Consider the following 25,129-nt stretch of genomic DNA (forward strand, 5'->3'; position numbering starts at 1 on the left):
CTTCCTGCTCTGTTCCTGTGCTACTGAGAGTGTAACTACCTCCGCCCTCTGCCCAGCGCAAATCACAAGGCTGGCGTGCGGAGTGAAGCGGAAAAAAGTGCGAGAGAGAGAAAGAAGAAAAAAACCACGGCTCCCAATAAGGAGCTGGCTTGCATCGTTCACGTCAGAGTCGGCTCTAAGAGCCGTTTCGTTCGCGGCCGACACATCACTCACTACCTCTATGGTGGGATTGCCGGTCTTAACTTCAGGATGTGTCTGGAAAGGTACCCATTTGTCTTTAAGTTTGTGTGTGCTTGGATATTTCTGAGCATTATCGAGTATAGTGAAGGATCCTTATGGTCGGAAGTATACTGTTATGTACTCCATTGTGTCTTCATTATGTTCCCACACTTGGGCTGCAATAAGAAAAAACACTTGTTTCCTACTCTATCTTCTGATTACGGTCCTTTTTATTTTTACCATTCCTCTTACCATAGCCTTCCAGCAGTCTGTGGTCATTTTCATTTATGCTCTTCTCCCTGCCCCTGTGTTCATCTTTTCTATAGCAAAGACCCTAAAAGCCCTCCCTGGCCTGTTGACACGTTGCTGCCATGCTTGTGCTGCTGCAGCAAGGACAACACTGCTGCCAATGTTAGTGATGATGGCAGCACAGAGGGTTAAAGGAGATCAGTAGGAAGCTTCGTGAAACCTGTAAAAACAGTTCAAAGTCCAAAATCTATGAACTTGCCTCAAGACCATAATTTTTAAAGAATTTATTTGCAGTGTGATTTTCTAGGTTCCCCCCCCCCCCCCCCCCCCCCCCCCCCCCTCATTTTGTCTCTCATAGTTGAGGTACACCTATGATGAAAATTACGGGCGTCTCTCATCGTTTTAAGTGGGAGAACTTGCACAACTGGTGGCTGACTAAATACTTTTTTGCCCCACCGTGTTAATGAGTATCTCTACATGTCGGTTTATATGTATATATGTTTTTTTATTTATTCTGTTTGGTTTATTAATATGAGTGGTGGATCAGTTAAAGTGGTGGTTTAATTGTAGCCCAGGATAACTGTTGGGTGGTGATGACTTGTAGAGGTGTTTGAAGGATAAACAAAGTTATGCTGACAAGTGGTGTTTTCTGTTTTCTGTGGTCATCTTCTGTCTTTTGTCAAAATAAAATAAAAGTATCAACCATTGAAAAAAATGGACTTCAAACTAGTCTATATGTGCAGTTTCTGCTGTTTATTCTACTGTTGGCTCTGCATCACATCATACAGAACGGCAATCTCAAATATGGTCCTCTCAGGGATGCAGAAACCCCAACCATTTGTTGTTCAAACTTTCTGTTCGTGAGGGGCAGCCAATCAGAAGAAACGTAATTTAAAGGAACAAAAATGATGTATCAGCATGGTTCCTTTGTTACCAATGTTGTTTAAGTGTGGCCTTAAAAGGAGGAGGGGCTAAAACAGAAAGGCTGAACGGAGGAGCTGGGGAAAGATACATGATCTGATGTCATGATCTTTATGTTGTTCTGGTTCATCAGCACTAATGTTGGTCCAGGTTCAACATTGCAGGTAACCAGTCACATTGCTGTGATGTCACAGTTTTGCGATGTGATGTTAAAACACCATCACGCCAAACCCTAACCACAGTCTTGTAACCCTAACCCTAAACACGATCACCTCCCAACTCTAATCCTGACCCTCTTTTGGATTTTTCCTGAGTGGACATCAGCATTTTTTTTTCCGCATCACAAAACTATTACATCATAACAATGTGGTTAGTCACTTGCAATATTGAATCTGGACCAACATTAATTATAACAATTCAGTATCATCGCCAATTTCAGCAAACACCCATCAATCCCCTGTATAAGATAAACAAGGGTAATTTTGACTCATGGAGTTGGAAATAAGCATAATACTACTCACCAATTACCAGGTCAAACTCTGGTAATTGGTGATTCTGTTCTCAGACATGTGAAGCTAGAGACACCGGCAACCATAGTCAATTGTCTTCCAGGGGCCAGAGCAGGCGACATTGAAGGAAATTTAAAACTGCTGGCTAAGGGTAAACGTAAATTCAATAAAATCATAATTCACGTCGGCAGTAATGACACCCGGTTACGCCAATCGGAGGTCACTAAAATCAATATTGAATCGGTGTGCAACTTTGCCAAAACAATGTCGGACTCTGTAGTTTTCTCTGGTCCCCTCCCCAATCAGACCAGGAGTGACATGTTTAGCCGCATGTTCTCCTTAAATTGCTGGCTGTCTGAGTGGTGTCCCAGAAACGATGTGGGCTTCATAGATAATTGGCAAACCTTCTGGAGGAAACCTGGTCTTGTTAGGAGAGATGGCATCCATCCCACTTTGGATGGAGCAGCTCTCATTTCTAGAAATATCGACAAATTTATTAAACCCCTCAAAACATGACTATCCAGAGTTGGGACCAGGAAGCAGAGTTGCAGTCTTACACGCCTCTCTGCAGCTTCTCTCCTCCTGCTACCCCCCCAAAAACCCATCTCCATAGAGACTGTGTCTGCTTCCAAAAAGACAAAAAACAAACTAAAAACCAGCAACAAACAACTTAAACATTTACAAAGAAAGAACAATACAGTATCCACATCTGAACCAAAGAGTAAAACAGTGAAATGTGGATTATTAAATATTAGGTCTCTCTCCTCCAAGTCTCTGTTAGTACATGACTTAATAATTGATCAACAAATTGATTTACTCTGCCTTACAGAAACCTGGTTGCAGCAGGATGATTATGTTAGTTTAAATGAATCAACACCCCCGAGTCATTCTAACTACCAGAAATCTCGAAGCACAGGTCGAGGGGGCGGTGTGGCTGCAATTTTTCACACCAGTCTATTAATTAATGAAAGACCAAGACAGACTTTTAATTCATTTGAAAGCCTGATGCTTAGCATTGTCCACCCCAGCTGTGAAACTCAGAAACCAGTCTTACTTGTTATCATCTATCGTCCACCTGGGCCTTACACAGAGTTTCTGTCTGATTTCTCAGACTTTATATCTAATTTAGTTCTGAGCTCAGATAAAATAATTATTGTGGGTGATTTTAACATCCATGTTGATGCTAAAAATGACAGCCTCAACATGGCATTTAATCTGTTGTTAGACTCAATTGGTTTCTCTCAAAATGTAAAAGAACCCACCCACCACTTTAATCACACTCTAGATCTTGTTTTAACATACGGCATAGAAACTGAACATTTAACAGTGTTTCCTGAAAACCCTCTCCTGTCTGATCATTTCTTGATAACATTTACATTTACAATAATTGATTACGCAGCAGTGGAGAGTGGACTTTATCAAAGTAGATGTCTTTCTGAAAGCGCTGTAACTAAGTTTAAGAATATAATCCAGCCACTGTTATCATCGTCAATGCCCTGTACCAACACAGAGCAGAGCAGCTATCTGAACGTTACCCCAACAGAGGTCGATTATCTTGTTAATAATTTCACCTCCTCACTACGTACGACTCTGGATACTGTAGCTCCAGTGAAAACTAAGGTCTCTAATCAGAAGTACCTGACCCCGTGGTATAATTCTCAAACACGTACCCTAAAGCAGATGACTCGTAATCTGGAGAGGAAATGGCGTGTCACAAATTTAGAGGATCATCATTTAGCCTGGAGAAATAGTTTGTTGCTTTATAAGAAAGCCCTCCGCAAAGCCAGAACAGCTTACTACTCATCACTAATTGAAGAAAATAAGAACAACCCCAGGTTTCTCTTCAGCACTGTAGCCAGGCTGACAAAAAGTCAGAGCTCTTTTGAGCCAACCATCCCTTTAACGTTAACTAGTGATGACTTCATGAACTTCTTCACAAATAAAATTTTTATCATTAGAGAAAAAATTACCAATAATCATCCCACAGATGTAATATTATCTACAGCTACTCTTAGTTCCATTGATGTTAAGTTAGACTCTTTTTTTCCAATCGATCTTTCTGAGTTAACTTCAATAATTACTTCCTCCAAACCATCAACGTGTCTTTTAGACCCCATTCCTACAAAACTGCTCAAAGAAGTCCTGCCATTGATTAATTCTTCGATCTTATATATGATCAACCTATCTCTAATAATCGGCTATGTACCACAGGCCTTCAAGGTGGCTGCAGTTAAACCTTTACTCAAAAAGCCATCTCTAGACCCAGCAGTCTTAGCTAATTATAGGCCAATCTCCAACCTTCCTTTCATATCAAAAATCCTTGAAAGAGTAGTTGTCAAACAGCTAACAGATCATCTGCAGAAGAATGGTTTATTTGAAGAGTTTCAGTCAGGTTTCAGAGTTCATCACAGCACAGAAACAGCTTTAGTGAAGGTTACAAATGATCTTCTTATGGCCTCTGACAGTGGACTCATCTCTGTGCTTGTCCTTCTTGACCTTAGTGCAGCATTCGATACTGTTGACCATAATATCCTATTAGAGCGATTAGAACATGCTGTGGGTATTACAGGTATTGCACTGCAGTGGTTTGTATCATATCTATCTAATAGACTCCAGTTTGTGCATGTAAATGGAGAGTCCTCTTCACACACTGAGGTTAATTATGGAGTTCCACAGGGTTCAGTGCTAGGACCAATTCTGTTTACATTATACATGCTTCCCCTAGGCAGCATCATTAGAAGACATAGCATACATTTTCACTGCTATGCAGATGACACCCAGCTCTATCTGTCCATGAAGCCAGATAACACACACCAATTAGTTAAACTGCAGGAATGTCTTAAAGACATAAAGACCTGGATGGCCACTAACTTTCTGCTTCTTAACTCAGATAAAACTGAGGTCATTGTACTCGGCGCTGAAAAGCTTAGAAATATGGTATCTAACCAGATTCTTACTCTGGATGGCATTACCTTGGCCTCCAGTAACACTGTGAGGAACCTTGGAGTCATTTTTGACCAGGATATGTCCTTCAACGCACATATTAAACAAATATGTAAGACTGCGTTCTTCCATTTGCGCAACATCTCTAAAATTAGAAATATCCTGTCTCAGAGTGACGCTGAAAAACTAGTTCATGCATTTATTACTTCCAGGCTGGACTACTGCAATTCATTATTATCAGGATGTCCAAAAAACTCACTGAAAAACCTTCAGTTAATCCAAAATGCTGCAGCAAGAGTACTGACAGGGACTAGAAAGAGAGAGCATATTTCTCCTGTTTTGGCTTCCCTTCATTGGCTTCCTGTTAAATCCAGAATTGAATTCAAAATCCTGCTCCTCACATACAAGGTCTTAAATAATCAGGCCCCATCTTATCTTAATGACCTTGTAGTACCATATCACCCTATTAGAGCACTTCGCTCCCGCTCTGCAGGCCTACTTGTTGTTCCTAGAGTATTTAAAAGTAGAATGGGAGGGAGAGCCTTCAGTTTTCAGGCCCCTCTTCTGTGGAACCAGCTTCCAGTTTGGATTCGGGAGACAGACACTATCTCTACTTTTAAGATTAGGCTTAAAACTTTCCTTTTTGCTAAGGCATATAGTTAGGGCTGGACCAGGTGACCCTGAATCCTCCCTTAGTTATGCTGCAATAGATGTAGGCTGCCGGGGGATTCCCATGATGCATTGAGTTTTTCCTTTCCAGTCACCTTTCTCACTCACTATGTGTTAATAGACCTCTCTGTATTGAATCGTATCTGTTATTAATCTCTGTCTCTCTTCCACAGCATGTCTTTCATCCTGTCTTCCTTCTCTCACCCCAACCGGTCGCAGCAGATGGCCGCCCCTCCCTGAGCCTGGTTCTGCCGGAGGTTTCTTCCTGTTAAAAGGGAGTTTTTCCTTCCCACTGTCGCCAAAGTGCTTGCTCATAGGGGGTCATATGATTGTTGGGTTTTTCTCTGTATCTATGAAGCGCCTTGAGGCGACTTTTGTTGTGATTTGGCGCTATATAAATAAAATTGAATTGAATTGAATTGAATACTTTATCATTAATACAAATATAGTTTTTAAGGCTACAGTTAAATGAGAAATGAAGTGTATACAGAGTGTTTGTAAACAAAGTGTGATTAATGTTTTGTCCCATTAGGTCTCAGAAGTAATCAGCACATGTACAAACTTCTTAAAGGCCGCTGGTAAACCAGCAGATGATGAGATCCATGACTTATGATTAAACTTGCACTTTTTTCCACACAAATTTATTAAGAGAAACAAAGCATTTCAGCGTGTTGGTCACATGACAGAAGGCACAACAGTTAATGCACATTTCACTGCATTGGTTAAAGCTGTTAGCACACGAAGAGGATGAATCCTCTCCACTAGAGTGGCAGTGGGCAAAAAGCCAGCAAAAAGACACGACATGACAGATTTATGGCTGAATCCTCGGCATGATGTATGTGATTTGTTTGCTTCCTGTGACTGCAAACAAACTCATTCTTACTTTGCGCATGTACTGGACTCACATTGCAAATTATAGGCAAAGCATAGTTTAGAAAAAAAATAAATATCCCTCTGTTATGGCTAAAAATACAATTTGAAAGTATCTTCCCTTGAAGCAAAGTAAAAGTCATTACTGTGGGTTACAGATAAAATCAGTGTAAAGAAGCTTAAAACACACATTTCACATACAAAATAATCAATGTTTACTTTGCTCTTGGACACTGAACATTACATTATCATAATTTGTTTGTCTGATATCCATTTTCACTCTATATAAAAACTAGCTGTGTAGTTAAAGGCACAGAAAACCTTATTTAAACCATTTTAACAGTTTTTCTCAGCCCAGAGACACAAACACAAGCATTGCAGTGGTTCAGACATAGTTTCTCGTGGTACAGTATAACCTCTCTGAGATAAATCTAATCACACTAGTCACGATGTGTTCTCTGCTGCAGGGTGTTGAATGTTGCCAAAGGGGTCACAGAAATTGAAAAATGACAGTTTAACAGCAGCCTGTCCTTTCAGAATAAGACCAGATATGGACTTTTGTCACAGAGCAGAATTCTTTCTATAAACTGATTCTTCTGTTTCACTTATCACTGATACATTTATCAGTCTACTTCTTCTGTGGTGCACAACCTTAAGCTAGCGGTGGTTATGATTATTAGAGATACTGCTAGCTGGCAACTTTCAAACAGCAAAAGAAATGACAGAGAAGCTGCACCAACATGGCTGCCAGAGACAGTTACAGTAGGTCACCTGAGCTTAACTTGCGTGGGTAATCCTGTGTAGCACCATAGAGTAGGAGTTAACATACATAAACTAATTATTCTTTAGAAAATTCATATTTACAAAGGCACATCATAGTGTGTGCGTGTTTGTGTGTGGACAAAAACTGTGTCCGTGTCTATCTCCTGGAGTGGCCAGCGCTGTTCTCGATGCACAGCACGACGTTGGAGCTGAAGCAGCTGCTGGAGCTCTGCTGCAGCAAACTGCCACTCTGCAGCGGCGACGCCATGCCGGTCAGCACCTGTTCGCCCACGCGCCACGTCTCGCAGAAGCTGTCGACGTGCCGCTCGCCTCTGCTAGTCGACCCGTGCCAGACCATCTTCTCTGGCCTGTGAAGAAACAGAAAAGCGTCATTCCACAGCAAGCCTTAAAGACGTAATGTTAATGTAATGTTACGATTCATGCTGATTTGAGCCTCACCATGTGTTGTCGTGAAGAACGTCCTTGCCATCAAATGAGTAGATTGACACGTTTTCCTTCATTCTGCCGCCGCTGAAGATGTCATCCCAGCTGTCAAACAGAACCTCGTCCTGGTGAACGCGAGGCACATGAATGAGTCAAATTACACTTTGTTGGGAATGTCAAAGCTTTAAAATGAGTCAACACTTAAGCGAGTATTTGAGGCTGGCTTTAATAGAGACTCAGTTCCACAGACTGTATGAAAAGGATGGAAATAGTCATAGTGCCACACATCTCTGTGCGCACCGACAAGCTGAACCAAGGATTTGTATTCATCACTCCATCAGAACCTTTGCCATTGACTCAATTTTTCTTTTTCTTTCAGCATATTGTTTTTGGACTTTTTCTGGCTTTATTAGACAGACTCAGTGAAGACTAACAGGAAAGCGAAGGTAAAGAGAGACATGGGGCAAAGGGCTGCAGGTTGGACTAGAACCCAGGCCGGCCACTCTTACTCATGTGGCATATGGTCACCTGCTCATCCAACTTAGCTAAACTGGCACCTGCTGAGACCAGTTTTTGTTTGATATTCATACCTCAGCCTTTTCTGTCTGTTTCCCTTGATTCATTCTCAGTTGTTTTAAGGACACACTACACAATATCCTAAAATATGCCAGGTTTTCAGCTAATAGCTCTTTGGAAATCACCTTGTCGCAAAAATAATATTTTATGTCTGTCAAACTGTGTTATCTTTGGCATTTTTCATTGATTCAACCAAAGAAATGGGAACAAATGATGTGGTTTGTGACAGGCTGCTAGTAACAAAGTGTCTAACAATACAATGTATAACTCATTCCTTGTGTTAGCTACCTCTTTTATCACTGAATGATGTGCAGGTCAGTGTTAAGTGGATTATATTCCTTTAAAAATGTTCAGGTACAAAGACTAGACTGACAAATGGTTAAAAAAAGAAATCGGGGATAACTATTTCTGAAGAATGCTTTACAAATTAGAGTGTCCTGTGATGGCACACATTTTAAAAACAGACACGCCCTCCCTCAATTTAAGTCTTTACAAAATCCAAACAGCACAGTAATGCAAATAATTAGCCCGCTGTACAGTTGATATGAAGGGTCAAATTAGTGATTCATAAACTTTATGTGTTTATACTGGGCTGTAAATATGATTACTTCTGCTGTAGGTTTTTGTCCTTTTAAACGTGGAACTTTAGGGCGACTGACTCACTTCTGGGACCATTCTCAAGTGGCCATTAGAGGAACTGCAGCTTTTTGCCTCAATTTTGCCCTCTTATAATCATAGCCTAACAGAGTGATTACAGCTGAAGCGAGTTTTGATCTGAAAGTTAGCATAGCGGTATCTTTGACTGACTGATGGGCAGCTGTAGTTGCTAGCTTGCTCCTGAGTCAGTGGTGTCTTCTAGAGCATTTTTAATCGACGAATATCTTGGCTTCTTGTGCTCCAGTTTTACTGAATGAATTTCTATATTTTATTCGTCTATTATTTAGCACTAATCTGTACCCTTCCATTTAAATATAGTCCCTCATGGCTCTAAAGGCCAACATGGCTACAACTGTAGGGATAAAGTCACAGCAGGAAGAGAACAGGTGATGTCACTGAGATTATGTCCATCTATTTTATACAGTCTGTGAGAGCAATGCATAAACTTGCACAAGACACTGGTCATGTCAGGTTGGGTGAAAACACTGTTTAACTACCTTCAAGTTGACTACGGATAAATTCTGTCTGTCAGTTTTGCGGACGATGCTGTGGAGATCCTGGAGTCTGGAGGACAGGAAGGCCCGGAAAGTTCCCTTCATCCCGATGGCCTGAGCCTGGGTGAAGCACAGGAAGTCTGCACCGCGGATGCCCCGCATGGAGCCGGTCTGAGGGCTGTTCAGAGCAATCAGGTGGAGCTGTGGGGAAACATGCCAAGAAGTAAAAATGTATTCTTATAATGTGAGTAGCTAGACTTTGAGATGTACCAAGTGGTTTGTCTTACCACTGGCCCAGAAGTGTGATGGTGGACTGGACTCTGGGGTTGGCGTGGGGGTGGTCTTCGTGGAGTGGTGATCGGGTAACGAGAGTCCACAACATAATATCTGTTATCAGGTGAGTTTAACCGGTCTGTATAACTTGGAAACCTGGGATCTGTTAGTTCCGGATACCGTGGTTCTGACTGATACCGCGAATCAGGCTGGTATCTGGGATCGACGTAAGTAGGTTTATAGTCAGGCTCAGCATGTGGTTGGGCCGGACTCTCATGCGGCTGGTTGAAGTGGTTGGTGGAGGTGCCCGCGTGGGAGTGGTGGTCTTGGAAGTAAGGGACAACTGGCGGAGGCTCCACAGCAGCAACCTCATTACCCTAAATATGCAGCATGTGCTTGTTAAAACTGGGCATGTTATATACCTGAATTACCAGATAAAAGATAAATAAAATTATGCTCACATCCTCCCTGGGGAAAGCGATGTACTCCCCAAGCTGAAAAATAAGAAAAAACAGAATGAATATAGATAAAAACTACACATTTAAAGTATTTTTGCATCTTCCGGCTGATTTATAAAGATGAATGTTTCACCTGGACTTGACGAACTCCATCTCGGACTCGTAGGTAGAGATCTGTTTGGTCTAGTATGTACACCAGAGAGCCCTCAGGTTGTCTTCTAGCTGTAGCTGTCATCGTTTCATAAGACCTCAACACTGTCACCTGCAAACACAGACCACAATGTGGATTACTGTGCAGCCGACACGTGCGTTTTTGTTGTGGTTTTAGAAAATTATTCAAAAGAAAAAAAAATGGAAAAATGGATGGACTTCCAAGTTTTATGCTAATCCATCGAGGTATTTAACGATAAATTCCAGCTATTTAATTTGAACACCCAACATTTTTTTCAAGTTCATGACAGACAACCAGAAAATAAACAACTGACTAAAAGTTTTACTCACACCAGAGGTGACACCAGGCACTCCAGGAGGTCCAGGAGGTCCTGGTGGTCCAGGAATACTGATAGCTGTGGTTCAAGCACAGATTTGTTAAACATAGGCTAAATGCTTGGATAAGCATTATTGTTATTGTTGCAGGCGCCAGACATGGAAAAGAGAACGCCTTCTCAAAAGACATGAATCTGAGCACACAGAGATGAAACGCAATGATGCAGTGAAGTTTTCTTCAGTATAAAGTAATCAAATGATAGTTATCTATGGGTAGACAATGAACAGATAATTCAGCACACTTTAAATGCTACATCATTGCCCAAATTCTTAAAACCAAAAACCAAAAAACTAGTTTAAAAGTGTATATAAGCAGGAGGTTTAGCTTTTACAGGCACTTTAGTATCAGAGGCTTTTGTTGATGACAAACCTGCCAGAATTCCATCTATCACATAAAGTTTTCTTGTATATGTGGGGAAATTTTTAGAAATGATAAGCAGCTCTTCATGCACAAAAACTCAGAGAACACTTTAAAATGTAAGACTGTTAATCCAGGTGTAGTTTAAATTAAAGGAGCAGCAAGTCATTCAAATTTTAATATATAAATCACCTTCTTTTAAGAAGTCTTTCATATTTAAGGGATGTTTTCCAGTTTAACTCACTCTGTGTGCCTCTGTAAGATCCATCCAGTGATGCTCCTGGAGGTCCAGGTGGCCCTGGTGGTCCAGGTGGTCCATCATACCCTCTTCCAGGTGGTCCAGGTGGCCCCTGGGGGCCTGGTGGGCCAATAATGGAGTCTCCTTTAGGGCCCTAATAAGACAGGAGGACACAGTCTGATTTACAGCATCTATAAAAACATGAAGTGGCAGTATGTTTTCCAGAGTGTGATCGTACTGGAGGTCCAGGCACTCCCGGGGCTCCGACTCCGCTTCCTCCATACCGGGGGTCATAATATCCTCCGCCTGGCTCTCCTTTCTCTCCTTTCACACCACTTTCACCTTTCAGCTCATTCTGGGTAGACACATTAAAAATCAGAGAGAAAGCCAGCAGTACAATCAAAACTCAAACCGATTTGAAAAACTTAATCTTAAAATATGAAGACATAAAATCTAAAGTGTGCAAAGGATTACCTTTAAACTGTAAATGTCAATGTTTGATCCAAAACCTGGAACAAACAAAAATGTCTTGCCTTAAATTTGTCCACACACTGAAAACTTTAAACATTTACACATCTGTCAGGGACGTTACCTGGTGGTCCCTGATCTCCTTTCTCTCCTTTAACTGTAAAAAAACAACAAGTTAAACAACCGCAAGAACATAGCATTTCCTCAAATCCTGACTTTAATTACTGTAACTGCAATGACCCGTTATTAGAGTCAGGCCAAACAGAAGCCAAACAACTGCTGCTTCTGAACCTTTTAGTTACTGCTAAACTCCACCAGTGGGACGGTGTAATTCACACAGCTCTCCACCTAAACCCTTTTTAAGTCTAAAATCACTGTGGGGAGAAATCCTTTTGAGATTTCTGGAGGTTTTTTAACCGCTGGACCGACATCAGACAGCTGTTGTATATCTTCCAGCCTTTCTGTTAAGCCAAGCTAACCATGACGCTTCACATTCACCATACAGATATTAAGGTATTATATTGTATTTCTTAAAATGTTGCACTACTCCTTTAAAATGTTTCTCATAACGTTGGCATCTAACATTGAATTTGAAGTGAACTCACCAGCGTAATACCTGGAGTAATCATATCCCTGAAATTAAAAGGAAAGAATTAGGGAACTTTAACTCATTTTGACCGATATATGCACCACAACAGGAAAATATCATGTCTGGACTCACTCCGAGTCTGTCAATAGGAACAGGAGGTCCGGGAAGCCCAGGGGGCCCTGGTGGGCCTGGTGGTCCCTGAGACACAAAAAATAATATTGATTACTGTTTCTGTAAAAGATGACAAATGGATTGAAATCAGGATCTGATAAAAAGGCAAAGTCAAATCTTCAGCACTCACAGGGTATCCATATCCAGATCCACTGCCCGCATCTCCCTTCTCTCCTTTGGCACCGTTTAGTCCTGGTCGACCCTAAAACAAGACAAAGGATGCAGAATGTCACAGTTACATTCTGACATAATGAACTTCTAAAAAAATAATTAATTATTAATAATGTCTTCCCTCTCAACCCTGCAAATCAAAGCTCCCTAAGATTGGACTCTCTTTTCACAGTTGCTGTCACATAAATCTAATATGAAGAATCAACTGTTTGCCATAGTATTTGCACAAACCACTACATTTCTGACTTCATACTTTTACACTTTATACTTGTAGCCATGAGATCAGCATCAAGGGTGATATTTCCCTACTGGGCAGTTGTTTGTGTCATTACTCCAGTCAAAAACCTTCCTAACTATGTGAAGGCTTATCATGAAATCTTTGTAAAGATGCCAAACTTACCGATCGGCCAGGAAAACCAATCTCCCCCTTCTGGCCTTGAGGACCTTGTGGACCCTGGAGAAAAATGTACATTGAAGCTCGTTATACTAATCTGATTTTGCTAACTTGTTAAACAAGTCTAAAGTTATGAGCTTTTAAAATTACAACATACTGGAAATCCCATTGGGCCAGGACTTCCTCTCTCACCCTGCAAATTAAGACACAAGCACACTGTAAACATCACACACAGTGATATTTTGATTTAAACATATTAGGAATAATCACCTGAACTAGAACTATCCATGCCAACACTGATATCGGTATCGGATCGACACTAAGGCAGCTGGATAAATACTTTGTTTCTATCATCAAAGTCCATAATGACAGATTTTTTTTAACTTGATTTTACCGGCTGTCCAGTCAAGCCTCCCAGGAATAGAGGTCTCCCATCAGGCCCCGTGATGACACCAGGCTCTCCTTTTTCTCCCTGAACAAAAAGCAAGAACTTACAAAAATACTACTGGAAACAGTATTTAAGTCACAGGGCTTTTAAAAAATATTGCTGATATTAAAATATCGAACTCCATTTGTTTCCTGTTACTTTAACACAAATTGCGTTAAATAATTTGGAAAGTAAAAAGTATGTCACTTACTGAGAGGAATGTAAATAAAAATCATGTTAAATCATGTTAATATGAAAATGTATTAAATTAAAAAACAATGTTGCACAAAATATAATGAATATACATGTCTTAAAATGTGAAATGAACAAAGATATGCACCTACCTTAGGTGCATATCCTGGTGGCCCTGGGTTCCCTTTTTCCCCTTTTGGTCCCATTGGGCCCTAAATCAATACACACAATATAATCACTTATTTGCATTATTTTGAATCAGTTGGATTCCTACAGGCTCAAATGTTTGATGATCATGGTGATACGTACTGGGAATCCTGCCCTGCCTGGAATACCTGGTCCAACCTGAAAAAGAAACACAGTTTGAAAATGCTAAAATATTCTCTCAACTTTATGTTTTGTGGCGACGCTTTTGATAAGATTGTTAGGGGACTGAGGGGCGCATCCACCTACCTGCCCTGCTTCATTCCAATAAAGGTCGTTATACTAGCAAGACAAAGTTAGGTCAGTTAGTATGAATGTGAATGAGCAAACAAGCATGCTGTGGCTATTAGTGAAGATGAGTAACATCAGGAGAAAAATAGATTTAGACAGGCTGTGCTGTGTGGGCTAGTGTTATTTCACATATTAATCCAGAATCATTCAACCTCTGTACATTTACAAGTTGAATGAAGACTCACATCTCCTCCTGGCTGGTAGATGATCTGTCCTGGAGGTCCAGGAGGGCCTGGAGGTCCAGGTGGTCCACCATCTCTTCCTGGCAAACCCTGTTACAAATTGGTGCATTATCAGGCAGAAATGGGTGAGTATGTAATATGTTCAGAGCGTAGTTTAATCGAGTCCCTGTCTGATTGAATATTGCATTATTGAATATTGAACATGCAGTTGAAACTTTTGACTGGTACTGAATAAAGGCATCGTCTGCATATAACTCCGATGGTCAGCGATCATAACATTGAGACATACAGAAATAAAAGGACCTAATGTAGAAACCTTCAGACAAAGTTTTGTTGGTAACTATAATTGCTGTCATCGGCACATAACTAAACTCCACAAAAGGAAAGTTTGCATGAATTCAATAAAACTAATGAAAACATAGGTAGGCCCTAACAGAACTTTGAGGCACAACTTTCTGACTGACTTGCGATCTTGCACGTGTTGCTTCTGTTCTAAAGGTTATTTGGGAACTGCATATGCTGATGAAGCTGATATGAAAAGAGCTTCCTAACAACAACTTTAACTCTGCATTCAACTCACCCTCTCTCCTTTCTCGCCGCTGTCTCCCTTTGGACCCTAAAAAATAATCAGGATACTGTATTAGAAGACCATATCATAATATAATATATGATATGGTATGATATTATATAATATATAATACTTTAAGTGTACAGTAACACTAATGTTAGCCATACTTTTTCTCCAGTTGAACCATCCAGGCCAGGGATCCCAGAAGGTCCTCGTGGTCCTTCTGCTCCTTTGCTACCAGGTGTTCCTGGTAAACCCGGATTTCCCTAAAAAAACATTAAAACATATTCTTTACAGGAGTGGTGAATTCATAAAAGTATGACATAAATTCGCTGAATTAAAATGGAATGCTGCTACTAATATTGTTAATAAGACAAACTTTGGAAGACTTTTTTCATTTATGTTAATGTACATATAAAACATAGGTATGGTTTCTCACTTAATATCCAGGATTTTGGGGGGTTAAAAAAAAACTGTGCTTATGAATTGTGAAACAATATGGGACTTATGCAGATGTAATGACTAAGTATCCTTGGGCAAGATACTGAACCCTAAGTTGTTCTGTGATGTGTTCATCAGAGTGTGAATGTGGGCTAAAAAAAGTGCTTCGATGAAAGTGCGTGAATGATGGTTTACAAATATGAAAATGTAAAAAAAAAGGATATAAAGGATTATTATAAATATTTTTAAAACATACACATTTTAATAATCACTTTGTGTGTGACGATGTTGCACTGAGACTGATCCACACATTAAGGAGGAAATACTGCATATACAGACAAATACAGACATTTATGCTACTTTATAGTTAGAGTCTATAAAAAATATTGTAAGCATTTTTTTAGATCTTTATTTTTCTATGTGTACTTTATTGATATTAAAACTAGGCTAAATACTAATGTAATCTTTGTTGTCAGGTCTAATAAGACAAGTCTTAGATTTTTTTTAACTAACCCAGAGCTTATTAGACTGAAAAGCCAACTGAATATGTGATTAACAGATACACAACAGAGCAAATAATTGAACAAATCATTTGAAAACACACATATAACTGATATCAGTAATAAACAGAAAACCAAAGTGGCCCTAAAGTCAAACCTTGAGGCACACCTTTTTATATTTGATTCACACCCTTATACTTTGATGTGAGATTTATACTTTATGTGACTTAAGTAGCCACACTCATGCCAAAAAAAGAGGATAGCTCGGATGCTAAACAAAAGCAAAATTACTGTGGAGAAAGTTGGATTTAATCCTGATTTGAATTGATGTTAATAGGGGCAGGGATGGCTCCAGGTCAGGAGTTTGAATCCACTGAAGGGCTACCCTGAGGTACCCCTGAGCAAGATACCGTTCCTACAAACTGCTCCCCAGGCGCCCAATGGCTGCCCACTGCTTCACTGGGTGAATGGGTTAAATGCAAAGACGAATTTTCCCCATGGGGATCAATAAAGTTTAAGAAGAAAAAATATACTACAGTGGCTTGCACTGCTGTTGAACAGTGCTCCGTGGGATGTTCAAGGCTTGGGAAATCTTTGGGAAAGCCTGCTATAAATTTCTCAATAACTTTATCCCTGACTTGTCTGGTATCTAAACCCAATCGAGAATCTGTGGCAAGATCTGAAAACTGCTGTCCACAAACGCTGTCCATCTAATCTGACTGAGCTGGAGCTGTTTTGCAAAGAAGAATGGGCAAAGATTTCAGTCTCTAGATGTGCAAAGCTGGTAGAGACAAACCCTAAAAGACTGGCAGCTGTAATTGCAGCAAAAGGTGGTTCTACAAAGTATTGACTCAGGGGGCTGAATAATTACGCACACCCAACTTTTCAGTTATATATTTGAAAAAAATGTTTGGACTCATGAATGATTTTCGTTCCACTTCTCACGTGTACTCCACTTTGTGTTGGTCTTTCACGTGGAATTCCAATAAAATTGATTCATGTTTGTGGCTGTAATGTGACAAAATGAGGAAAAGTTCAAGGGGGCGAATACTTTTGCAAGCCACTGTATGTACTACGTTTTAATTTACGGTATCATGGACATAAAGAGATAACTTATTCAAGCCATACAGTTTCTCTGGCATACTTACAGGATAACCTGCAACACCAGGTGGGCCCTGGAAAAATATGACACAGGACAGCATGAGATATACAAATATTTCCAGCACTGTGAGCAAAGGAACAAGAATCTCCCATATTTGTAACTCGTTACCTGGGGTCCAGGTTCGCCTCTGAGTCCAGGCAAACCACTGAGTACCTCATATCCATCTTGATCACCCTGTATGGAGAGAATTTGAAGTCAAAACAACTGATCACTGCTAGCTTCTCATCCACTCAGACTGTTTGGACTGGTTGACATTTCAGAGTAGATATCAATGGTTGCTACCGGCATCCTCAAACTAACAACTTTTTTTAGCTTGGTACTTGCTCTCATCTGTCCACAAAAAACAAAAGAAAACAAAAAAAAAAATGAGAAAAGAAATCTACTCACATAGCCAATGCGATACGGTGGCCCAGGTGGTCCGGGGGGCCCTGGTGGTCCCACTGGTCCCATTGGACCTGGAAGCCCTGCCAGGCCTGTCTGTCCTGATGTCCCCACCTGTCCTGGTTCACCCTGAGAGCCCTTAGGTGGCAGAGGTTAGTTGTAATGTCAGATTGTGTTCAACACTGTATAAAGAGGAGAAGAAAAGTAGGACAGAAAGAGCAAACGGTGGCATGACACAGGCACGTGCAGAGCTGGAGGTTAAGTGGAGATGCGGATGAAGGTTACAGTTAAGGTTTGGGGACCTACTATGCTCATTAATGTGCCTGTATTTATTTTTGGATTGTAGAGCTGATTGTATAATTCAACAATGGACAAACATGCCTCTTTATCATCGCCCTAATGTATGTCTGAAGCAAGTCGTGTTAGTGCATGTCTCTTTCTAACAGGACACTGTCATATGATTAGCCAGCTTCTGGAAGCTTGCTGAGGGGCAAGGCACCAGTGCTTGTGAGCTGTACGGCCTGTTCTTCATAGGTCCCTGTACCAAGTAACTATTTAAAGAAACCATTTTTGGTGAAAGTATCTAAAATTCTGAACAGTGTGAAGCCTGATTTATTAAAACTTTGGTCATTTTTAATATGAACACCTTGCTTTGTATATGCATGACAGAAACTAAGGAAACGCAGAGTAGGTCCTTAAATGAGTGAAGAAAGGTCTTTTATGGAAACAGAATCTTTCACAGCTACAATGTCTCGAAAGATTCTGTGAAAACAGAAAATAATAGTAATATAATAATAATAATAATAATAATAATAATAATAATAATAATAATAATAATAAAGAGTAAATAATGCAGAAAACTCAAGAAAATAAAATAAATCATCACAGCAGAGACATGTCCCAGGACCACCAACCCATTACACACCGTAGAGGATGGAGTAAAGTAAGAGAACAAGCCGGTGAAAAAGCTGGAGCCTTGTGCATCTTGCTAAAGGAAAGCAACAAAGAATGTGAAGAGTTCATGGATGGGCCACCAAGTACAACATTTTCATATCAGTTCAGTGGGGAACATCTTTCTGCTTTCAATGATGAGAGTTTTAAGGGCTGAAATTAAAAAATGAAGCTCACCTTTTCTCCAGCTGCTCCTGGAAGACCGAGGTCACCACTGTCACCCTGGGGAAAGAAGATTTAAAACAAAATATATGTTAGTCAATACATTTACAAGAAATGTCTATTGAATCGTTACATTTAGTCCAGGTTTGTAGGCTGTATTCTTTTAAATCCTTCTTGAATTTTTTTAGCCGTTTTGTGGTCAAAATTTAAAAAATTAAAATATTTTGGTTAATCACTAAATAAAACTAATAAATTTCTCATTCAGATTTTATTAATAAATGATTAAGTATTTTAGTGAGTACATTGTCTCTTGTTAGCATGTACCATAGTACAGCCCCACAGGTTTATAACAGTCTAAAACTTTAGACTGAGTCTATTTTTACCTTTCCTCCTGCAGGTCCAGGTGGACCGGGTAGACCAGGAGGACCAGGGGGTCCCTACAGCACCAAACACAAAACAGAGTCAGTATTTACTACACCTCAAATAAACATCAACAACATTTAAAAGCAGAACAATGAAGGCATTGGGTGGTAAGGAAGTAAAATGGTAAGTAATCAAAGTAAAATACTCACTGGCAATCCCGGAGCACCATCTTGCCCAGGTGGTCCAGGAGGTCCAACAGCTATTGGACCATCAAGGCCCACTGCCACTGAAGTACCAGGGATCCCAGGAGGGCCTGGGAGACCCGGTGGACCACGTGGACCCTAGATAACAAATCCCAAAACAATCATATTACCACCTCAAGTGACTACTTACTTACTTATGTTAAAAAAAAAAACATACCCGGATTTTATCCAAGTCTGGGAATCCCGAGCCCTCCATGTCAACATATGTCTGTAAGAAGCATAAATTTAGTGAAAAGTTTTGGAAGTTATGAAATGAAAGAAAAGAGTGTGTGAAGCCTGGACTTACTGGACGATCACCAGTACCAGGTCCAGGAGGTCCAGGTGGACCTGGGGGACCTCTGGGTCCAGGCTGACCCTCGCCACGTTCACCCTGGAGGATTTTAAGACCACGGATTATCACGTTACATAATGCCATGTGTCTTCTTTAAACAGATGACTTAAATAGGGCACCTTTTCGCCTTTGGCACCAGGAACTCCTGGAATTCCTGGAACACCCTGCAGCCCAGGAGGACCCTGGAAACAGAAGCAAAAAACCCCAAATTACACTGATAATATTTCAATCAATTTATCTGGAAAAGCCAATAAATAATTCTTCTTTTGTAGCAATATTTCAATGTGAAAACAGACAAACTCACAGCTCTTCCATCCTCTCCTGGATCACCCTGAAAGATTAATGAACAACCTCTGAGCAACATGAACCTCCTTCACTGAACAGCTCTAAATGTCGTTGCACTCACCGGCTCCCCATCAGCTCCTGGAGGTCCTACAGGCCCATCCAACCCTGGCGGTCCTGGTGGTCCAGGGGGTCCAGCCAGCTGCTGCACAATAGAGCCATCCCCAAGTCGGACCACCTCAGCTGCAGGTCCTGTAGGACCAGGCGGTCCGGGAGGCCCCTGAGCCCCGCGATCTCCTTTTTTACCAGTGTAGCCTTTGCCAAGATCACCCTGTGAGTGAGAATGTTGGATTTGGAAGGAATGTAATACTTAGTTATTACTTAAGTTACAGGTTTACATAATTTAAATGTGAATTATAGTTTTAAGCTTTATGTGTATAATAAAGGCATCAGAATAGTTTCTCTAGCAGAGACACAGTAGATCTGTTCACAGCAGAAACTAAACATGTTGTTATGGATGAACCTGAAATAATTTCTATCATTTCTAATGGCAAGAATAAAATTTCAAATTCAATCTGTATCACAAGTTTTGCTCCTGGCTGATCGGCATTTACACATTTCTGCTCTTGTGCTTCAATTCATTCATTCTGACATGAGCCTTTCTGCTCATCTCCAACATGTTTTTATTCCTCGATTCGACCAGAGTAGCTTTCAATGATTCAGAACTCAAAATAGTTTTAGCTCCTCCCCCTATAAGGCCATCTTTTCAACTATATGTGACACCGGACAGAGCCGAGTGCGAAAAACAAAACTCTTGGCTCTGAGACTGAGATTTTAGAGTTTTCTGAATCCTGAGCTTCTGCATTGCAGGGATTATTTGTACACATGCTGACCTCCTTATTTTTGTTTAGCTCATTATGTATAAAAGCCAGACTGCATGTGTATGAGTAAATGGACAGACATTTTACATACCTTTTCACCTTTTTCACCCTGAAAAGCAGGAAGAAACAGTTGAGTGCATCAGCCATACGGTCACTAAAACTACACTCACAGACACAAAGTGGCGTCTTACCTTCTGTCCTTGGACTCCACCCTGTGCAGAGAAACCAGAGCCAGAGCTGACACCTGAATCTCCCTTCGCTCCTACAGGGCCCTGGTCCCCCTTTGAGCCTTTCTCTCCTCTGTCTCCTTTTTCACCTTTAGTACCGATTGTACCTGAAGCAATTTAGCAAGTTAGGAATATCTAGACCGTGCTGCAGGACAAGAATGCTTAAATACACATGTGATATGTGTGAATGTAAGACCAGCAACTATCAATGCATCATCTGCTCTTATATAGCACATGGATGTCAAGCACGCTGATCCAGCAAACAGTCCTTCACCATCACCCGAAGCAAAATGTGAAATTGGAACTGCAATAATCACAAAATGAAAGCACAGAAGATGCCAAAGCAAAAGCCAAAAAAAGTCTTTAATGAAATTGCCTTCTATTTATTTTTCTCTGCAAAAAAGGCCAATTTTATTTTAGAAATCAGTTCTATAGAGGGAAGCAGGAATTCTTGCTTCTCATTTCAAGGTTAGCTGTATCGTTTCTTCAGGGTTTTATATTTAACTTAACAGGTCCTACATAAATAAATAGATAAAAAAGTAAAATAAAACCATGTTGATCTGTAAGTTTGCTTTTGGTAAAGAAACAAAAGAGACAAATATTAAAGCAGACACATTAGCGCTGCTTACAATAAACGCTGGTTTTCTATTATTGGTGACGGTTGGAGTCAAAATGTCTTTATGGGCCCAAAGAGGTCACGAGAAGCAGAACATGCATGTTTTACTGTTTTTTATATTTAAACTAGTAGGTTTAGTTTCTCCTGCTTCACAATAAAAAGTTACAGTAGTTTTGTTTGTGGAATAACAAAACTGCCAAAGTCACAAGAAATTAACTAAGTAAACAAATAAGACAATGAGATAGTAGAAAGATGAAAGTAAATAAACTGAATAAGAATGAACAAACAAAAAGACAAATAGAAAATTAAAACCCATGTAAATTAAATAAAATGAGTGAAAATAAAGTAAAAACAGGAACATAAATAAATAAGTCAACAGTCAAATAAAAAACACACAAGAATAAATAAGAAGAAAAAACAGGAAGTAGAAATTTAAAAAAAAGTTCAAATAGGAGAATGGAATGAATAAATTTTCATCTTATTTTATGTATTTTTATATTTAAGGTATATGGTACTTTTTTGAGCCATTTATTCATTCATTCATTATTTTGTCAGTGTTGGACTTCCATGAGCGTTGCCCATCGTCACTTATACAACAGAACGTTTTACTCAAGAAATGTCCGATAGAGCATTAAACATAAGTTATTATATTATGTTTTGCACCAAAGTTGACTGGAACAGAGATTTTAATATAGATTATACTCTTAAAATGTCATTTCTACCATCCTGTGATTTTAATTTAAGCCAATCTGATTAAACAGAGTTCCTGAGGACTATTCAGAGTAGAAATAATGTTGGATGTTGTGCTACAAACTTCAGGTACTTCAGTAGTAATCCAGATTTGCTCTCTTGGGGACAAAACTAAGACACCATCGCATTGAAGCCTGCTGAGCGGATGCTGATGATCAATCAACCTCCACCCATACACTGAGCAGAATGAGAAAGCAGCAACAGCCAGAGCGCTCCTTCTTTACTGTGATAGGAAGGCCACAGATTGATTAGGACATGATCCTAATCTGATGTGCTGCCAGCCATTATCAGGACCCTTTTGCCCCCTGCAACCCACCTCTTGAGCCTAATAATCCAGGCTTGCTGAAGTCCTGCCTGCTGTACTCCACGGAGGGCTGATACCAGACATCTGAACACAAACATACCTTTACCTGCTGCTCGGAGAACTCATGAAAGATGTTTGTGGCGTGACGGAGAAAGAAACGTTCCTATTTCACGAGCAACTCACTCAAAGAGAAATTACTTCTTGTATCATCCACTAGAGGGAGCTAAAGAACTTCTAGTCATACACACTCCTTGCAGCAATCTCCTCACACGGGTCCAGACAGGCAACCTGACGTAAACTTTTCTGGCTTAAAAATGTCTACATGATGTTTCTTTGCCAGCACCTGCTGCATGATTAAAAACTTCCATTACACATTTATACAGCGCAGTGACATGCTGAGTCCTGGAAGAGCACGCTTAAGCTCTGTAGTTATAAATTAACACACTTTCTCTTTACCTGTTTGTGCGAGTGTGTTCATGTGTGAGGAAATCAGCGGAGGTTCAGCCAGTGGACGGAAAGGTGGAGGGGTGGTCTGTGGGGGGAACGGGACACAAATACAACAGTTTTAAACATCTGGAAATTCACATAATGGAATGCAGCCTCATCACATGTACATCTACATTTATATGTAATTTTCAGACAATATTTGTGCACAAGAGCAGACAAATACTTCCACCAGGTGGTGGAAAGCAGATAATTTGCATTCAGTTGAAATTGAAAGCTTAAATGAAATGTTCACCACTAGGGAGCAGTGTGTTACCAGCTGATGTGTTAATGATGTTTTAGGATATGTGTGTTTTTTAAGTTCACCCAACTGTTTTTGATATTCTCTATGGTCTCCCATATATATAAAGGATCCTAGTGTAAAAATATTTCACTGCAAAAGAGATTTAACTGAAAGAGATCCATAAATTAAAAACAAAAACTACTACTAAATAATGTTAAGCCAAATGATCGCTCCACATTTGGAAACTCTTGGGTGCAGTGAGTGTGCTTTTACTGCATTGGCAGTGTGTTTGGGATCACTGCCATGCTGAAAAATGAAGCTTTTGTCAATCAGACTCTTTCTAGATGGTATTGCATGGTGGCTCAAACTCTGATGGCACTTTTCTGTGTTTGTAATTCATCAGTTCTGACAAAGATCTCCAACACCACTGGCTGAGATGCAGCTCAAACACTGACGATGGCTGTAGACACTCAGTGTTGCACCTCCCTCCAACCTGCCCTGTACATACTGACAAATCAAAATCAAAAACTGAAATTTGGGTTAATCACTCCATCAAACCTGTCTCCACTGATTTTCAGTCCAGTCCAGTGTAATTTTCATACCTCAGCCTTTTCTCCTTATCAAGAAAAGCGTCTTGACAGCCACCTTTTCACTGAGACCATCTCTGATGATGCTTCAGTGAACAGTTTCTTAAGGACTTGACTTTCAGATACTGTTCATCTGCTGCAGGTATCTTTTTGGGGCTGCCATTTCTCTTTTTGTCCTCCAATTGTCCATTTTCCTCAGATTTTTTAAGGATGCGTTGAGCTAATAGCTCTTTGGGAATCATTTAGTCGTTACAAAAAAAATAAATACTAGTTTATGTCTGTGAAACTGTTATCTTTGGAGTTTTTTATAGATTCAACTAAAGAAATGGGAACAAATGATATGTTTTTGCGACAGGCTGGTAGCAACGACTAAAGATACAAATTGTCTGTTATGTATAGACAAAACACTGGTTCATCCCTTCAGTTAGGTGCCTTTTTATAAGCTTGAATGATTCATAGGTCAGTGTTACATGGCTTAGCAAACAAAAAAGTTTCCTCTGATAATGGTCTGTTAAAAAGTAGCTAATGTCTAAAGAAAACTTTGAGAGACCTCCAGAAAGCCCTTAATAAGCAATTCAATGCCTACAATTCCCATAATGCAATTAGGCCCTGCTGTTGCTCTTGAAATACATCTCGAGCTGAGATGATTTCAGAGACTGTAAATTACTCTTGTATGTTCATATAAGACATCCACAAAGCTCATACAGACCTTCACACTGCCTCCCATCTGCCTCCTCTCGCCGTCGCCACTGCCATAGTCACCAGAGCCCTGCGATACAGAGACAAAACTGTGTTTCACAAAAGCCTTCTGGTGGTTTGACTGGAATATTGGAAACACAAGAACTCACAGTGTCAGAGTCGTCCTCATAGTCGCATAAACGCTCAGCTGACCGAGGGTTTCCCACCAGTCTCAGGTCTGCCATGTCACCCTAAAACACACAGACAGTGAATCCCACCACAGGTATTATCAGAAGCATGCAGATTTTATGAGCTTTAACTGCAGCCATCTTAATTTCTTCCACAGTTCTCCACTTCAAAGAGAGTCATATGATCACCAGAGTCCCTGTCTCAGAGGTTAAAGGTGGCACTACCTCCTCCTGTTAATGACACAAACCCTGGACGGAGTGCCGCAGGGAGACGTCACAGACAAGAAAGAACAGACTCCCAGATACCTCTGGAGGAGGATTCGTTGCTGTTTTTCATTTTTTCCTGTCAGAACTGTGAAACATCTCTTTAGCATTTCCTCTGCTGGTACCCTGGAGATTATGCGTACAAAACAGGCATCTCATTCTTTTGCACCACACTGTTGTATAAAACAAAAACTATAGTGTTTAAAAGTGATAATTTGTCTTTCCTGT

General features: G+C 40.3%; 1 protein-coding gene across 4 annotated transcripts in view; it reads right to left on the reverse strand.

Moving 5' to 3' along the window:
* Positions 1–6,133: 6,133 nt before the first annotated feature.
* LOC102781661 (uncharacterized) overlaps positions 6,134–25,129 on the reverse strand; it is a 55,748-nt gene continuing 36,752 nt past the window's right edge. For 2 of the 4 annotated variants that reach the window (XM_087835850.1, XM_087835847.1), the window contains exons 3-42: positions 24,620–24,700; positions 24,481–24,540; positions 22,914–22,989; positions 20,752–20,894; positions 20,652–20,669; positions 19,804–20,010; positions 19,702–19,728; positions 19,517–19,579; positions 19,353–19,436; positions 19,224–19,274; positions 19,013–19,144; positions 18,824–18,877; positions 18,456–18,500; positions 18,253–18,315; positions 17,334–17,465; positions 17,055–17,120; positions 16,933–16,959; positions 15,011–15,109; positions 14,856–14,891; positions 14,279–14,365; positions 14,052–14,084; positions 13,908–13,943; positions 13,751–13,810; positions 13,374–13,451; positions 13,137–13,172; positions 12,986–13,039; positions 12,545–12,616; positions 12,376–12,441; positions 12,260–12,287; positions 11,779–11,811; positions 11,661–11,695; positions 11,425–11,541; positions 11,193–11,340; positions 10,546–10,610; positions 10,178–10,306; positions 10,048–10,080; positions 9,601–9,963; positions 9,317–9,514; positions 7,602–7,711; positions 6,134–7,510 (exon numbers count right to left, since the gene is read on the reverse strand). In XM_087835850.1, coding sequence (XP_087691976.1) covers positions 7,300–7,510; positions 7,602–7,711; positions 9,317–9,514; positions 9,601–9,963; positions 10,048–10,080; positions 10,178–10,306; positions 10,546–10,610; positions 11,193–11,340; positions 11,425–11,541; positions 11,661–11,695; positions 11,779–11,811; positions 12,260–12,287; positions 12,376–12,441; positions 12,545–12,616; positions 12,986–13,039; positions 13,137–13,172; positions 13,374–13,451; positions 13,751–13,810; positions 13,908–13,943; positions 14,052–14,084; positions 14,279–14,365; positions 14,856–14,891; positions 15,011–15,109; positions 16,933–16,959; positions 17,055–17,120; positions 17,334–17,465; positions 18,253–18,315; positions 18,456–18,500; positions 18,824–18,877; positions 19,013–19,144; positions 19,224–19,274; positions 19,353–19,436; positions 19,517–19,579; positions 19,702–19,728; positions 19,804–20,010; positions 20,652–20,669; positions 20,752–20,894; positions 22,914–22,989; positions 24,481–24,540; positions 24,620–24,700 — 3,456 coding nt within the window. In that variant the 3' untranslated portion in view covers positions 6,134–7,299. The remainder of the gene's footprint in view (positions 7,511–7,601; positions 7,712–9,316; positions 9,515–9,600; positions 9,964–10,047; positions 10,081–10,177; positions 10,307–10,545; positions 10,611–11,192; positions 11,341–11,424; positions 11,542–11,660; positions 11,696–11,778; positions 11,812–12,259; positions 12,288–12,375; positions 12,442–12,544; positions 12,617–12,985; positions 13,040–13,136; positions 13,173–13,373; positions 13,452–13,750; positions 13,811–13,907; positions 13,944–14,051; positions 14,085–14,278; positions 14,366–14,855; positions 14,892–15,010; positions 15,110–16,932; positions 16,960–17,054; positions 17,121–17,333; positions 17,466–18,252; positions 18,316–18,455; positions 18,501–18,823; positions 18,878–19,012; positions 19,145–19,223; positions 19,275–19,352; positions 19,437–19,516; positions 19,580–19,701; positions 19,729–19,803; positions 20,011–20,651; positions 20,670–20,751; positions 20,895–22,913; positions 22,990–24,480; positions 24,541–24,619; positions 24,701–25,129) is intronic. The other 2 variants (XM_087835849.1, XM_087835848.1) reach the window with 2 other exon arrangements.

This window comes from Neolamprologus brichardi, chromosome 23 (assembly GCF_056152115.1).
Source record: "Neolamprologus brichardi isolate AB-2024 chromosome 23, ASM5615211v1, whole genome shotgun sequence".
Lineage (NCBI taxonomy): Eukaryota > Metazoa > Chordata > Actinopteri > Cichliformes > Cichlidae > Neolamprologus > Neolamprologus brichardi.